The sequence below is a fragment of the Aulonocara stuartgranti genome (genome assembly GCF_965226115.1).
Source record: "Aulonocara stuartgranti genome assembly, chromosome: 23".
NCBI lineage: Eukaryota > Metazoa > Chordata > Actinopteri > Cichliformes > Cichlidae > Aulonocara > Aulonocara stuartgranti.
The window spans coordinates 2,665,663-2,680,568 of NC_138958.1; the positions used below are offsets into that span (position 1 = coordinate 2,665,663).

General features: G+C 41.5%; 1 protein-coding gene across 2 annotated transcripts; it reads left to right on the plus strand.

Moving 5' to 3' along the window:
• Nucleotides 1-349: 349 nt before the first annotated feature.
• On the plus strand, nt 350-14,734 carry tnni3k (TNNI3 interacting kinase). 2 transcript variants are annotated; one of them, XM_082523684.1, is made up of 26 exons: nt 350-711; nt 1,026-1,470; nt 1,691-1,799; nt 1,975-2,060; nt 3,995-4,092; nt 4,363-4,473; nt 4,547-4,645; nt 4,742-4,880; nt 5,162-5,306; nt 5,388-5,492; nt 5,585-5,679; nt 5,768-5,917; nt 5,996-6,079; nt 6,165-6,221; nt 6,736-6,828; nt 6,908-6,965; nt 7,061-7,255; nt 7,963-8,067; nt 8,154-8,206; nt 9,383-9,435; nt 9,941-10,073; nt 10,407-10,516; nt 11,962-12,021; nt 12,112-12,281; nt 13,270-13,349; nt 14,349-14,734. In XM_082523684.1, the coding sequence occupies exons 2-26, from the start codon at nt 1,326-1,328 to the stop codon at nt 14,426-14,428; spliced, it is 2,613 nt and encodes an 870-aa protein (XP_082379810.1). In that variant the 5' UTR covers nt 350-711; nt 1,026-1,325; the 3' UTR covers nt 14,429-14,734. The 2 variants fall into 2 exon arrangements, with proteins under 2 accessions (XP_082379810.1, XP_082379811.1); XM_082523685.1 differs by lacking the exons at nt 9,941-10,073; nt 10,407-10,516.
• The last annotated feature ends 172 nt before the right edge of the window (nt 14,735-14,906 follow it).

Sequence of the window (14,906 nt, forward strand, 5' to 3'; positions counted from 1 at the left end):
TGTGTGGGAAAATCCCAGCTAATCAGCTGTTTCTGAAATACTCAGACCTGCTTGACTGGCACCAACAACCATGCCACCTTCCAGTACTTAAATCACCTTTCTTCCCCATTTTGATGCTCAGTTTGAACTTCAGCAGGTTGTCTTCACCATGGCTAGGTCCACACGTACACGGGTATTTTTGAAAACGGAGATTTTCCGTTTTCGTTTTAAAAAATAATCCTGTCCACACGTAAACGCAGAAATGAAGGAAAACGCTGCTATGAACATGCCAAAGCAGCAGGTGGCGCTATATTCCTAACCGTGTAGAAATGTTGGCCAATCAGAAGTCTAGAAGCCTCTGCGGGAAATAGTAAACAAAGATGGCGCATAGAAGCAGAACTGAATCCTATGTGTGGAGGGACAGTAACTGTGTGTATATGTAAGCATTTAAACACTGCAGAGAGTAACAGTAATGGTATTTTGTGTAAGTCCGCCATTGTAGAAATTCATTTCACCGAAACAATAACCTGACGCACAGTGTGACGTCAAAAAAATGCGCACACCTTTGACGCTGGTTTTCTCCGTTTTTCTGGTCCACAGTAAACGCAAAAACGGAGTTTTCAAAAATATCCACCCTGGCAGGAGTTTTTAAAAATCTCCCTTTTCAGTCACCGAAAACGCCGTTTACGTGTGGACGAAAAGTGCAAAATCTGCGTTTTCAAAAATACCCGGGTACGTGTGGACGTAGAGTTGCTGCCATGTTTTTGCTTTAGATGTTTGTATTAATGAGCAGTTGATTTAATATAGTGGCTGGTTAGTGTATATTTTTAATAATATAGAAAGGTGACAAAACAAAGCAAGATTATAGTCCACCTTAATATTAAATAGTTATAATACTTTTGTATATTTTTTATGAAGTTTATTGTTTTATTGTAGACCCATAATAGTATTTTTTTTCTCTTTTTTTAAAGTGAGAAATCTGCATACTTATACATCACTGGAGATATTGGATTTTCTTCTTTATTTGAGTTTTTTTTTTTTCACAGACTGCAGAGTCCAGCAGCATTGCTTCTATTTACTCAGTTTTTCCTCCATCAGTGAAGATCAGCTACAGAAATATATAAAAATAAAACTCCCCCAAAAATAATTTCAATCATTTAAGTCATGTTCAGATTCGTGAGCCACGGGACAGTGGGACACTGTAGGACACTGTAGGACACCAATCACCTGCTTTGTTTTATACTGTACATATATACACCCAGAGGGGAGAGAGATCAGTTGTCATAGTTGTTAGACATTCCACTCAGTAGTGTTTATTTTTAGCTCATGGCTATGATCCCCTTTTGATGTGGACCTGTGCAATTGTGGCCGAGGGAGAGATTGTGTTCCCGTCTTACTCTAGTTTCTACACCAAACTATACAGCACAGATAAAACAAGAAGGATCCCCTCAATGGGAAATTACAAATCAAGACCATCTCAGACATGTACAGGTAATGACTTTTTTCCCACATGTATACACATGATTGATAATGAGGTTTGCATTTGAAGGAGGGACGCCCAAGAGGATAAGTTACAGTTTACAGACACTGAAGCTGCAAAAGGCTATGTGTATACTCGGTAGATTGTTGAATATATGCATAGATAATTAGAAATGTAAGATAAAATATTACATTGTTATTAATGTTCCACCTTGATGATGGTGTTATAAAGATGAATGGAAGAAGAAAGTTGGCGAGTCATACTCTGTGATCATTGAGAAGTTGGAAGACGACTTCCAGCTGAAAGACAGCGAGCTGGTGGATCTTAAGCTCGCTTTCAGGTGACAAACTCTTTATATTTCTGTGAGCGATCCAATCTGTATGAGTCACTATAGGAACTACATTTAAGCTGACGTGCACTGTTCCTCTGTTGGAATTCCACCTAGTTTGAATAATTCTCTGTCAGTGGTTTTATATCGTTCACAAGCAGGTGATGTTGATTTTTCTGTGGCTCAGCTCCGATGAAGCTTTTCAGAAGGTGAATGTGAGCTACCGAACAGAGAAGGGGCTGTCGCTGCTGCATCTCTGCTGCGTGTGTGGAGGTATGCATGACTACTAGAGTCTATTAATAACTCCTCAACAAAATGTGATGGTGGAGGGAAGGATTACTGTAGCCTGACGGACATTATTGTTTGTGGTGTAAGCAGCACAGAACTAAACAGAATTGAAATGAACGTACAGTGCTGTGAAAAAGTATTTGCCTCCTTCCTGATTTCTTATTTTTTTGCATACTTGTCACACAAGTTTCAGATTCAATTCAATTCAGTTGTATTTATATTGCACCAAAGAGTCGCCTCAAGTCACTTTATACTGTAAGGTAAAGACCCTGCTAAGAGAGAGATAATTCCAACATCAGATGACCCACTATGAGCACGTGGCTGCAGTGAGATGGGGAATCTCCTTTTTAACATGGAGAACCCTCCAACAGAACCAGGCTCAGGGAGGGGTCGATATCTGCCGTGACTGGTTGGGAGTGATCATCAAACAAAAATAAATATTAGACACAGATTACCTGAGTACATAAAAAGCACAATGACAATAACAAGATTCCATTTATAAAGTGGAAAAAGAAGCCACCAAAACCTGCCTGGCTCTACATGAAGAAGTAACTGCCCCTAAGTCTAGTAACTGTTTTTGTTATAACTGCCATTGAGTCTTTCACAACAGTGTGGAGGAATTTTAGCCCACTCGTCTTTCCAGAATTGATTTAATTGAGTCACACTGGAGAGTTTAAATGGTAAATGGACTGATTCTTATTCAGCGCTTTTCTACTCTCCCGGAGTACTCAAAGTGCTGTATACAACATGCCTCATTCACCCATTCATACAAGCACTTCTAAACACAAGTGCAAACGAAACTACATTCACACTCCGATGAATGCATCGGAGAGCAACTTGGGGTTAGTGTCTTGCCCAAAGATATTTGGCATGCAGACTGGGGAAGCCAAGAATCGAACGACCAACCTTCCGATCAGTAGCTGATCTGCTCCACCACCTGAGCCACAGCCACCCCAAGCACGAAGTTTAAGCATGAACAGTCTGTTTGAGGTTGCCAAAGCATCTCAGTCCGTCCAGCCTTCCACCACTTCTAAACCTTTCAGAGGTGGGTTTGCTGGTGTGTTTCAGATTATTAATCTACGGCATAACCCAGGTGCAACTGAGCTTCAGGGCTGGATATTCTCCTTTGGGATTTTATGGTAGACCAGCATTCATGGTTCCATCAATTACATCAAGTCTTCCAGGTCCTGAAGCAGGAAAGCAACGCCAGACTATAACACTACCACCACCATGCTTGACTGTTGGTATGCTGTGTTAGTTTTACAGCACACGTAAGGAGACTCAAACCTTCCAAAGTCTTGCTTTTGTCTGGTCAGTCCACAAAATATTGGGATATGAGACGAGCTTCTGTGTTCATTTGGTCAGCAGTGGTTTTCTCCTTGGAACTTTCCCATCGATGGCATTTTTGCCCAGTCTCCTATTGTTGAATATTCTTCATTTGTGGATAATGGCTCTCGCTGTGGTTTGCTGCAATCCCAAAGCCTTAGAAATGACTTTGTAGCCCTTTCTTTAGATCATAGCTGTGCTGGGGTCACTGTGCTGCTTTTTCAGAGGTTTTTCCAACTACTTAAGTGATTTCCTGATTCAGCTGATCTGGCAGTAATCCAGTTTGGGTGTGGCAAGTGAAATTGTATTTGAATTTGTATTCACTTGAGTTAACTGTGTCTAATATTAAATTTAAGTTTAATGATCTGAAATATATATGCAGAGAACTAAGAAATGAAGATGGGGTTAAATACTTTATCACATCACTGTACATAAAGGTTAAATATAGACGATAATAATGCAACTAAAGGCTAGAACTGTGGTTTCTCTAGTTTTTCATTCCAGTCCACCCTGTTATTTCATTTGCAGTAAATATAATGTTTTGTTGAAAGGAGATATTTCACTGGTGCATAATGTGACATATTTGTGTCCAGGGAACAAGGCCCATATGCGCACCCTGATACTCAAAGGCCTGCGTCCTTCAAGACTGACCAGGAATGGATTCACTGCTCTCCACCTGGCTGCTTACAAGGTGCAGAGAAGCAAAGGGCAGTAACGTAAATTTCAAGGTGGAACCGTGTCCATGTCTTGCTTTTGTTATGCTATATGTTATCTGGTTGATAGCGTTCTAAATTTTTACCACATGGTGGAGTGCAAGTGCACACAAAGGTACCATGGACATAGCTTCATGTTTTTAGTTATTAATTGTGATAATACTGCAGATTAAAAATGACATATGCTTATATTGAACCCTGCAGGATCTGTGGAAATGCAGTATTACTGTTTTATTTGCATGCTGCAGGATAATGCTGAGCTAGTGACTGCGCTTCTCCATGGTGGGTCAGATGTGCAGCAGTTGGGATACGGTGCTCTCACAGCCCTTCATGTTGCCACACTGGCCGGGCATCATGAGGTGAGAGAAAATCATCAGCCGTTATGGACCGTGTTGATTTCGTTCCTTGACCTGTGGCTATTTCCACCTCCAGGCTGCAGACATACTTCTACAGCACGGAGCCTATGTTAACGTTCAGGATGCTGTCTTTTTTACCCCACTGCACATTGCTTCCTACAATGGCCACGAGCAGGTAAACTCCTCATGTTAAACTTCATGTGGGGACAGCATCTTTGTAAACACCTGTATTTGTACTCTGGGCTTCTTCTGGTCCTCTCCTGTTTTGTAGGTGACGAAGCTGCTGCTGAAGTTTGGGGCAGATGTGAATGCAAGTGGTGAGGTGGGTGATCGCCCGCTGCATCTGGCTGCTGCCAAGGGCTTTCTTGGTATTGTCAAACTGCTGCTGAGTGAGGGAAGCAAAACTAACGGTAGGACCCGAGACCTTGAGAGAGCTCTGATCAAAATTGACATGGGTTGATGGTCTGTAAGAGAAACTTGATGGTTGATATATTGATACAAAAGCATTTACAAAGCTCGCACACAAGAATTTCACTCACATGTGCTGTACCAATGTACTTGCACATGTGATGTGACAATAAAAGTGATTTGATTTGATTTGATTTAAGCTTTTTCCTTCTTCAGAAGCCACAGAGAAGCTACTTGAATTCTAAATTTGAATTTCCTCTAACATTTGTATTCTCCCCACCAGTAAATGCCCAAGACAATGAAGATCACGTCCCCCTCCACTTCTGTGCTCGTTTTGGTCACCATGAAGTTGTCCGCTTTCTTCTGCAGGGCAGCTTTGATGTACAGCCTCACTCTGTGAACATCTACGGGGATACGCCGTTACACTTGTAAATCATCTGCAGTGTTAGAGGTCTTCTCTGAGTTTTTGGTACATGACATGAATTGCAATGAATGCTATGTTTCATCAGGGCCTGCTACAACGGCAAATTCACAGCCGTGAAGGAGTTAATACAGTACTCTGGTACAGACAGTCTTTCAAAGGAGAACATATTCAGTGAAACAGCACTTCACAGGTATATTTAGCTTAATTTATAGTGTGCAAAAACACATTTCACAGCTAACGTATTGCTCTGAGGTGATGTTAAATTCATATCTCATGTCACAGTGCATGCACCTACGGGAAAGATCTGGAGATGGTCAAATTCTTGTTGAGCCAGAGTGCCATGAGCATCAACTATCAGGGCAGAGATGGACACACAGGTGAGACCTCGTTTACTAATTGATTTATTAATTTCTTTACAGTGCACTGAGTTTCATTATTATCTGTGTGTCCTGTGGTGTTGTTTAGCTCTGCACAGTGCCTGTTTCCATGGCCATATCCGCCTGGTACAATTCTTGCTGGACAGTGGTGCAGACATGAACCTTGTCGCCTGCGACCCCAGCAGGTCCAGTGGAGAGAAAGACGAACAGACATGCCTCATGTGGGCTTATGAAAAAGGTCTGCTTAGACTATTATGAGCTCAGCAAGCTTGGAAAGCTGAAATAAATGTTGCTGCTCACTTACTATTTTTTCCAGGTCACGATGCCATAGTCACCTTATTAAAACACTACAAACGTCCAGATGACTCTCCTTGCAATGAGTACTCTCAGCCAGGAGGGGGTTAGTCACCACTTGAAATATATTATCTGGATTAAAATCCCCACATAATCTCCTGTTAATGTGTCTGAACATGCATCTCTTCCAGATGGCTCCTACGTCTCTGTTCCGTCTCCTCTAGGAAAGATCAAAAGCATGACTAAAGGTACTGAGGTGGAGTGAAGCACAGCTGATTTCCAACATCGCTGACAGCTCACGAGGCAGTGCACGCCACGTCTGCTGCCAAACGAAGGGGTTTAGCTGCTGATAATAACACTTGGTGTCTTTTGCTGTGAAATTGGGGGTGGTGTAAACTACAGATGCGTCTCCAGCATAATAAATTGATATGAATTTGATAAAACACAGCTTGAAACTGTGTAAATATCAACGTTTGAAATTGGAAAGCTACATTTCAGGGAATGATATAAAGGTGTCAAATGTTTTACTCATGCCAAAATTAATTGATTTAAATGTATTTTAAATGCTATACATGCTATATGTGCCATCTATCCTGTGACCATTATAAGAATGTTATTTGATTTAAACCTTTGCAATGGTCTTAAAATAACACATCAAAATAAAGTGTGTCTATTGCAGGTTCAACAGGAAAATGTGCAGGCATTTCACATAAGCAACATTGTGCCTTGTAGGGTTAATGATTATTTAAATTTTCTTTTCAGAGAAAGCAGAAGTTCTTGTGCTCAGGGCCAGTCTTCCATCTCACTTCCACCTACAGCTGTCTGAGCTGGAGTTTAATGAAATTATTGGATCGGGTGAGTCTATTTCCTGTTGTTTTCTCCCCCCCATCTAATGTGCTTACAGATCTGATATTATTATGTGTGTCCCACACAGGCTCCTTCGGAAGAGTCTACAAAGGCAAATGTAGAAATAAAATTGTCGCCATAAAGCGGTATTTATTCACACAGCTGACGATATGCTTTTGGATTCATCTATTAGAAGGTGGAAAGATCTAATTGACCCTTGAATCTTTAATGTTTTCTGTAGTTATCGAGCGAACACGTACTGTTCAAAGTCAGATGTAGATATGTTCTGCAGAGAGGTTTCCATCCTCTGTTGCCTCAATCATCCCTGTATCATCCAGTTTGTGGGAGCATGTCTGGACGACCCCAGTCAGTTTGCCATCGTTACCCAGTATGTGTCTGGAGGCTCATTGTTCTCCCTGCTGCATGAGCAGAAGAGGTGAGGAAGTTTTTGTGAGTTATTTTGGGAATTATCATGTCTTAGCAATTTACCTGAAACCTTAACCATACACTACTACTTAACTCTAACCTGGATAGCATAAGTTAAGAATCCCAATATGGGCCTTTACTTTTTGTCTCTAGACTTTGAACATTCTGACTGAGTAAATCGATTTGTGCCAGAACAACATAAATATATAAAGTATGCACACACAAACCCAAACAGTTCAGTTAGAGCTCTCCCCTTCTTCATGCACCATTACCGAGTCATCTTTGCCATTACATACAAACTCAGCATTATAGATGTTACATACGTTCTACTATCTATTTCTAGTAATCTACTTCCAAATTAAAAAAGGAATCCTAAATAACTTAGTAGAACTCTGGTGCAGTGAAGTAAGTAATAATCGTCCTTATAAACAGGTTGTAAAAAGAGGTCAGACTACTTTAGGTAGTTACTTTGAGGGGTGTGCACGGCGCAGTTGACTATTTCGGGTCCCATTATCATCCTCGGAAGTGTCCCCTCACCAGTCTCTTCCCCTCAGCCTGAATCATCATTGATCCAGATGAAGTGTTCTGCTAACTGTGTGGCCAGGTGATGTCTTTATAGGCTGTCCTATTGATCTGTGTAAAGAGCTGTGTGTGATTGGCAGGGGTCATTGATCTAGTACTAAGTGGTTGCTGCTTTAATGATGTGTCAATGGACAGGCTTATCGACCTGCAGTCCAAGCTCATCATTGCCATTGATGTGGCCAAGGGCATGGAGTACCTGCACAACCTCACACAGCCTATTATCCACAGGGACCTCAACAGGTAGGTGCCACAGTGGAAACGTATGTGCTGGAATGGAATTGGAGAATAACTGTTGTCACTGCAAATAATACATGTCTTCCTTCCAGTCACAATATTCTGCTATATGAGGATGGACACGCAGTGGTGGCTGATTTCGGAGGTGAGGCCATAGATGATGTTTTCTTTATTCTTTTCTATTTGTCCAACTAAAATGTTACAAATGTTATTAGCAACAAATAAAATAACTTCCAGTAACGTGATAAATGTAAATGCTATAAGAACTTTTCCAATCATAAGCTGATTTAAAAGGTCTACCTTCCCGACTTGGTTTTCAGTCGCAAAAAACACGAGGAGAGCTGGTTGTAAAATTAGCATTGACCCATCAGCAGGACCGGTAGCTACTCCTTTGTGCAAGAAGGAACTGCCAGAGCTCCGCAAACATGACCTCCACTAGGCTGCTCTTGCATATTTCTGAAGCGAATAGGCGCCATTGGTGGACCGGCCAGTTGGGTTATTTTCTGGAAAATACCAGTGGAGCTACACGGTGATGGGGTTCAGCACAGATCCCACTAAAGGAAGTTGTTTCATGCTAATGGAGTCGATGTCCAACAGTTTGATTAGAAACATGCGTATGAGGAAACTGGTTGAGGCTGTTTTCTGGGCTCTGGGAGTGCTCCTCCTGTTTCTCTTTTCACAAAGCAGATACTGGTCCTCCTGCTGGGTTAATGGGCTCCCAGTATTGCTTCCATACTCTTGAAACCGTGTTGGAAGACTCAGCAAACCTTCTTAAAAAAATGTATTAGATAAAAGTTGTCTTGCGAGACTGCATTAGGGATTTTAAAAAACTCATCTAAAAAGCTAGCAGAGGCTTGATGGCTAATTTCTCGCTTTAATTTTGCAGCAGTGGTTAAAATTAGTAAGTTTAGCCTTAAAAAAAAATGAAGGGCTAGCACTCATTTAACTCAAAATCAAAATAAAAAAAAAAGTCCTACAAACAATAAAAGATTTGGTTCCAGGCTGGTCAATGCTGACACTTTCTACTGTTCCTACGAACAGATCAGATCCATCCACTGAACCGAGGTTTGATGGCCCAGAGCTCCAGTCGAGCATATACATTTTTAACCAGTCCATCAGAAAAGTTTATTAACAATAAAATCTGCTCTTGATCTGTTCAGCACACTTAGCCTGACTTGGTCTGTAATGACGAGTAGCTCAATACTTATCTAATTCTAGGTTCACTTACCCAGGAACACTTGTGCACTTGTGCTGCTGTTACTTTTCATTTTTCAGCCTGTAAATTGCGTGATGTTATAAATGTCGTTGCCTCTCTCTGCAGAATCCAGATTTCTACAGTCTGTTGAAGAGGACAACATGACCAAGCAGCCAGGGGTCAGTGCTGTTTGCTCTTTCACGTTTACTTGATGACAGGTGCAAATTCTCATGGAATGAGTTTTCTCCCCTCTTTAGCCAAATAACTCTGACACCATCTGCAGCATCCATGAAAGACTGAGTGACTTTCAAAATTTAAAGATAAAAAGTATAAGCTGTTGTTTTGTTGGACTTCAAGTGAGTGCTTTCTCTGGCAACTGCCATCAATTATCTGCCAGCTAAAAAAGAAAAGTGCCTTCATGCAGAATTTGTATGAATGTGCTGACTCAATCCTGCACAGTGCTTGGCCTGCAGTTTGGTGTTAAGTGTGTTTCATCTCCGGGGAGCTGCCTGTTATGATGATCTACTTGCCCTTGCTGGGACACAGCGTTTATGGTTTTAATTGGGCTTCATTTTGTTTGCATACGTGTGTGCTGCCATTAAAGTAGACCAAATTTTAAAAATACACGTCCGTCCTCACCTCTTGAGCTTTCAACAACCTTTATCTCCACATGTGTTTTGGCAGAACCTGCGCTGGATGGCTCCTGAGGTGTTCACCCAGTGCACTCGCTACTCAGTGAAGGCGGACATGTTCAGCTACGCCCTCTGTCTGTGGGAGCTGCTGACAGGAGAAATTCCCTTTGCTCACCTGAAGCCTGGTCATTTTTCATCAAATGAGTTCAAACAGAAGTTAAATCAGTGACATCTCGTATTGCAAAATTAGTGCCCGATCCATACATTAGCCAAAAGACTGTCCACGTGGTATTTTAGAGTTTTCAGACTTTTCAAGAAAACATTCAGTAAATGCAAAGACATGAGCTAGCTCATCACCTCAGTGCAGAAATGTCTGATAATTAGCAGTAAACAAAGCATGCATACATTCTACTTGCACTACAAACAAATACTAACCACCACAAAAGTAAAATAGATCACAAAAGCAGTTCAGATAACACTTTTTACAGCTGAATTTAAGATATTTGTTTTGTCCTTAGCTGCTGCAGCAGCAGACATGGCCTATCATCACATCCGGCCTCCTATTGGTTACTCCATTCCCAAACCCATCTCTGCACTTCTGATGAGGGGCTGGAACTCCTGCCCAGAGGTAAACGGCCTGATTGTGCTGAGAAGTAATTACTCGGATAATAATAATGGATTGCATTTATATAGCGCTTTTCGGGACCCCTCAAAGCGCTTTACAATGCCACTATTCATTCACTCTCACATTCACACACTGGTGGAGGCAGCTACGGTTGTAGCCACAGCTGCCCTGGGGCAGACTGACAGAAGCGAGGCTGCCATATCGCGCCATCGGCCCCTCTGGCCATCACCAGTAGGCGGTAGGTGAAGTGCCTTGCCCAAGGACACAACGACCGAGACTGTCCGAGCGGGGCTCGAACCGGCGACCTTCCGATTACAAGGCGAACACCCAACTCTTCAGCCACGATCGCCCCGCAACTTGTTCTTAAATTACAGCTCGTCAGGATATACTCAACTATTAAGAGCTTTATTGTATTAAAATCTAAAATACTATGATGTCATCCATATTATATCAGCCATTACTATATAAACATAATAAGGCTGTGAGAGTCACAGGATGCTGAGTCAGCTGCTCCTTCAGTGCACAAGCAGCAGTAATGAATGAGAGAAGCTGATCCCCAGATGACAGATTATTGCATCGCTGTTCACATCTAGGAGTACTCAGGACACTGATGATCCTCCCTCTGTGCTGTGGTGTTTATAACTAGCTGGGATTCCTCTTCTTTTCTTCCCCTTAATGTTATCACACGGCTGATCATGCGGGCACATTTTCCTCTCAGTGGTACATCGACTTCCTGTTTGCTAACTAGTTATCTGTTTACTTTTGTGATCTGCTTGTCCCACTTCAACGTCATGAAAGCATTTATTTAACAAGAGCAGGCTGCCACAGGATCTTACATGCAGGCTTCTCTCCTGGTGCCTCACCTGTGCAGTACACTGGTTCTCACGTGGTTTTCACACTGGGACATGCTGTACTGTAGATTTCCAGATGAACGGCCGTGACATCTGTGTAATTTAAACTTGTTGAAAGTGCAAACTGTTGCTTTTGAAACATACATATGTACATTTTTTTTAAATTTCCTAAAGTTAATAATAAATTGCTGTAAAACCTTTTGAAAACATAATGTAGGGAAAAGGTTTTTAAAAACGTGTATTCCATTTTTATATATCTTTAAGTGTTTCCTAAATGTTATCCTACATTTGTTTTGGTCTTGGCTTCAGTCATTGACATGCAGACAGACGCTCTCTCTGGATGTGATGTATAATTGAACAGCTTTGCAGGGTGGCAGTGTTTGTTCTCTTACAGCGAGGCGAGAGATCTGAGGGCTGCTTTTAAAAGCACAGGTCACCTTTGCCTCGTGTGTGGGTGGACTAAAATAAGCAGAATATACACGCCAGTTTTGGAGAGAATACACCTGTGCATCTTTTTGGGGATAGGCCTGATGCATGTCTGAGTGTTTATAAAAATGCTAAAATAAATATAGTTTCTTTTTTCTTTTGAAATTTTAGGACAGGCCTGAATTCTCTGAAGTGGTTTCCAGCCTGGAGGAATGCCTGTGCAATGTTGAGGTACATAATCTGCCACATATAATTAAATGCCTTCTGCTGTGCATGACATGCATGTTGTAATAATTACATTTTCTCTATTATGTATCACAGCTGATGTCTCCAGCTTCCAGTAACAGTAGCGGCTCCCTCTCTCCCTCCTCCTCGTCTGACTGTCTGCTCGGGCGAGGAGGACCCGGCCGGAGCCACGTGGCCGCCCTGCGCTCTCGTTTTGAACTCGAGTATGCTCTCAACACTCGCGCCTATGCTTTCTGGACCCAGAGGTAAGACAACTCGAGCGTCTCCTTAAACAGGTGGGAATAATTTACTGCACAGTAACCACACTCGCACTCATTTGGTCCTCTGCTGCTGGCCAAAGCCCACTGTGGTTAATATCTTAATTCTCTAACATTTCTTTCTGGCTAAGATGGACGCGTTTTCTTTAGTTTGCTAGCTTTCTAAGTTTCTGATTGCTCCTTTGAGAGCACATCCCTGCCAAGGCCATAAAGAAAGTGGATCTCGAGCCAAACCAATATTTAGAAAAGGCCAGTTTTGAGATGAAAATATACAACAATGTATATGTGAGTATATACAATAAAAACATGTCTGGGCTTATTCGACAAGAACATGTGATGTAAAAGCAAATCCTGTAAACACTTTCAACAACTGTCATGCTGATAACAAGCAGGCAAATTGAGCAACATACCAACCAGGAAGCAAAGGAAAGCAAATGTAATAAAACAGTCCTGTCATTCTGACTGTGAAGGAAGGCCTCTGTTAGACACTTGTCTTTGAGCTTGTTTGTGTGTGTGCATGAGAAGAGTGAGAGCCTGGTAACAGTCAATATGGAGTACTGAAATTAGACAAGGCCCTCTTTGTAAATATTGTCCTACAAAAAAAAAACTCCTCTGCAACTTTCAGCCACATTTAGTGTCATGTTTCACAGATCGTAAATATATTGTAAAAAACTTCAGAAATCGGAGCAATGAAGTCAAATTCCTTAACCTAAATAACCTTTTCCTATTATTATGTCTCCTTATTATGAGCTGGGGTTGCACATTTATACCTGTCATGAATTTTGTATACAGCACACCTGCAGAGAAAGTGAAAGTAGGCAGCTATTGAGTCTGACATTACATATTGAGTTTCTTTGCTTGGAGCTGCCTTCGTCTCATCTGTCTTTCTCCCTGTAAATGCAGCAGTATATATTCCAAAGTATTGTTTTCCAGTAGATTAATGAACAAATGCTGAGGATGTTCTTTTTAATTTCAGTGAGCAGCGCAGAGCATCTGGGGGGCTTTCACTGGAGGAACTAAGAAGGAGCATGCAGTTCTCTCCCATCGATCGAAATGGTTTGTGTGCATAACACAGAGTCAGTAACACTGTATGATTACACAAATTACTTTTTAAGTAGATCTCTTGCATTTCAAAACTTTTGTGTTAGTGCTTGTCATCATTCTGAACTTGAATGTGGCCCAATTTTTAACCCGTTTTTAAAGCGGCTGGTTTGGTATACAGTCACTGGCCACTGCATTAGGTGCACCTGCTGATGCAATGCAAACCTCTAATCAACCAAGCAAATACATTTAGGCATGTACACATGTTAAAGCGGACCTGCTAAAATTCAAACCGACCATTAGATTGATGAAGAAAGGTGACTGAAGTGATTTTGAATGTGGCATGGTTTGTTGGTGCCAGACTGCCTAATTATTTTCAAAGCTGCCGATTTACTGGGATTTTCTCACACAACCATCTCAAGGGTTTATAGAGAATGACCTGGAAAAAACAGAAAATACCCAGTGAGAGGCAGTTATATGGGTAAAATGCTGTGTTGGTGCCAGGCGTCAGAGGAGAATGGCGTGACAGGAAGGCAACAGGAACACAGATAACCGCTTATCGATCGTTGCTCAAGAGTTGGCAGTTCGTCTTGTAATCGGAAGGTTGCCGGTTCGAGCCCCGACTCCGACAGTCTCGGTTGTTGTGTCCTTGGGCGAGACACTTCACCCCAGTGTCCGGCAGCCTCGCCTCTGTCAGCTGTGGCTACAATGTAGCTGCCATCACCAGTGTGTGAATGTGTGGATGACTGAATGTAGTGTATACAGGCCATTTACCATTGCAGCAAAGAGCCTATAACAACAGAGAGAGTCACATTGTTGGTAGACAAGTATGAAACTGTTTCCTTGAGTCAGCTTGTTGAATCTATGGCCTGAAGACTTAAGACAGTTTTGATGGCAAAAAAGAAGAATTCTAGCAAGGTGTATCTAATGAATTGGCCCATCAGCCCTTGAACTGTTATTTGTCCTTCTTAACCACCACATTAAAAAAAAAATCCTTGTTGTTCTCATCCTCAGGGTATGTGTCTGATCCCATGAGCACCATGAGATTCTGTTCCTCCCTCAGCAGCAGCGGCAGCTTTGAGGAAAGTAACTGAACCCTCCCCGAGCTCCAGACTCTGTTATTATCATCTTATTAATACAGATAGTTGTGTATTTTGTGACATTTTTGATGTAATAAATAAATCTGTAGAAACTGCATATGATGATAATTGAGGTTACCTGCTATTTGGTTATAACATAAGGTCTATGCATGATCTGTTTGTGAACTGAAACTTAGTTACACTGTTTTTTAAAAACGCACATGTAGAACAAAGTTTTCTCTTTATTCTTGTTCTTGATGATAAATTTAAATGTAAAGACATTTTTTTGTCAAAAAAAAATACAGAAAACTTTGTATTTTATTTTTGTCTGATTGTTTTTATTTTTAGCTGGAAAATCACAGAAACTTTCGGTTACTGACAGATATCAAATGAAACGATTAAGCCTCACAAACCCAAGCTAGCCGTAAAAAAAGACAAAAGGGAAATGCAAATACATGTTAAACATATCAGTGGAAGTAGAGGTAGAGTTAGC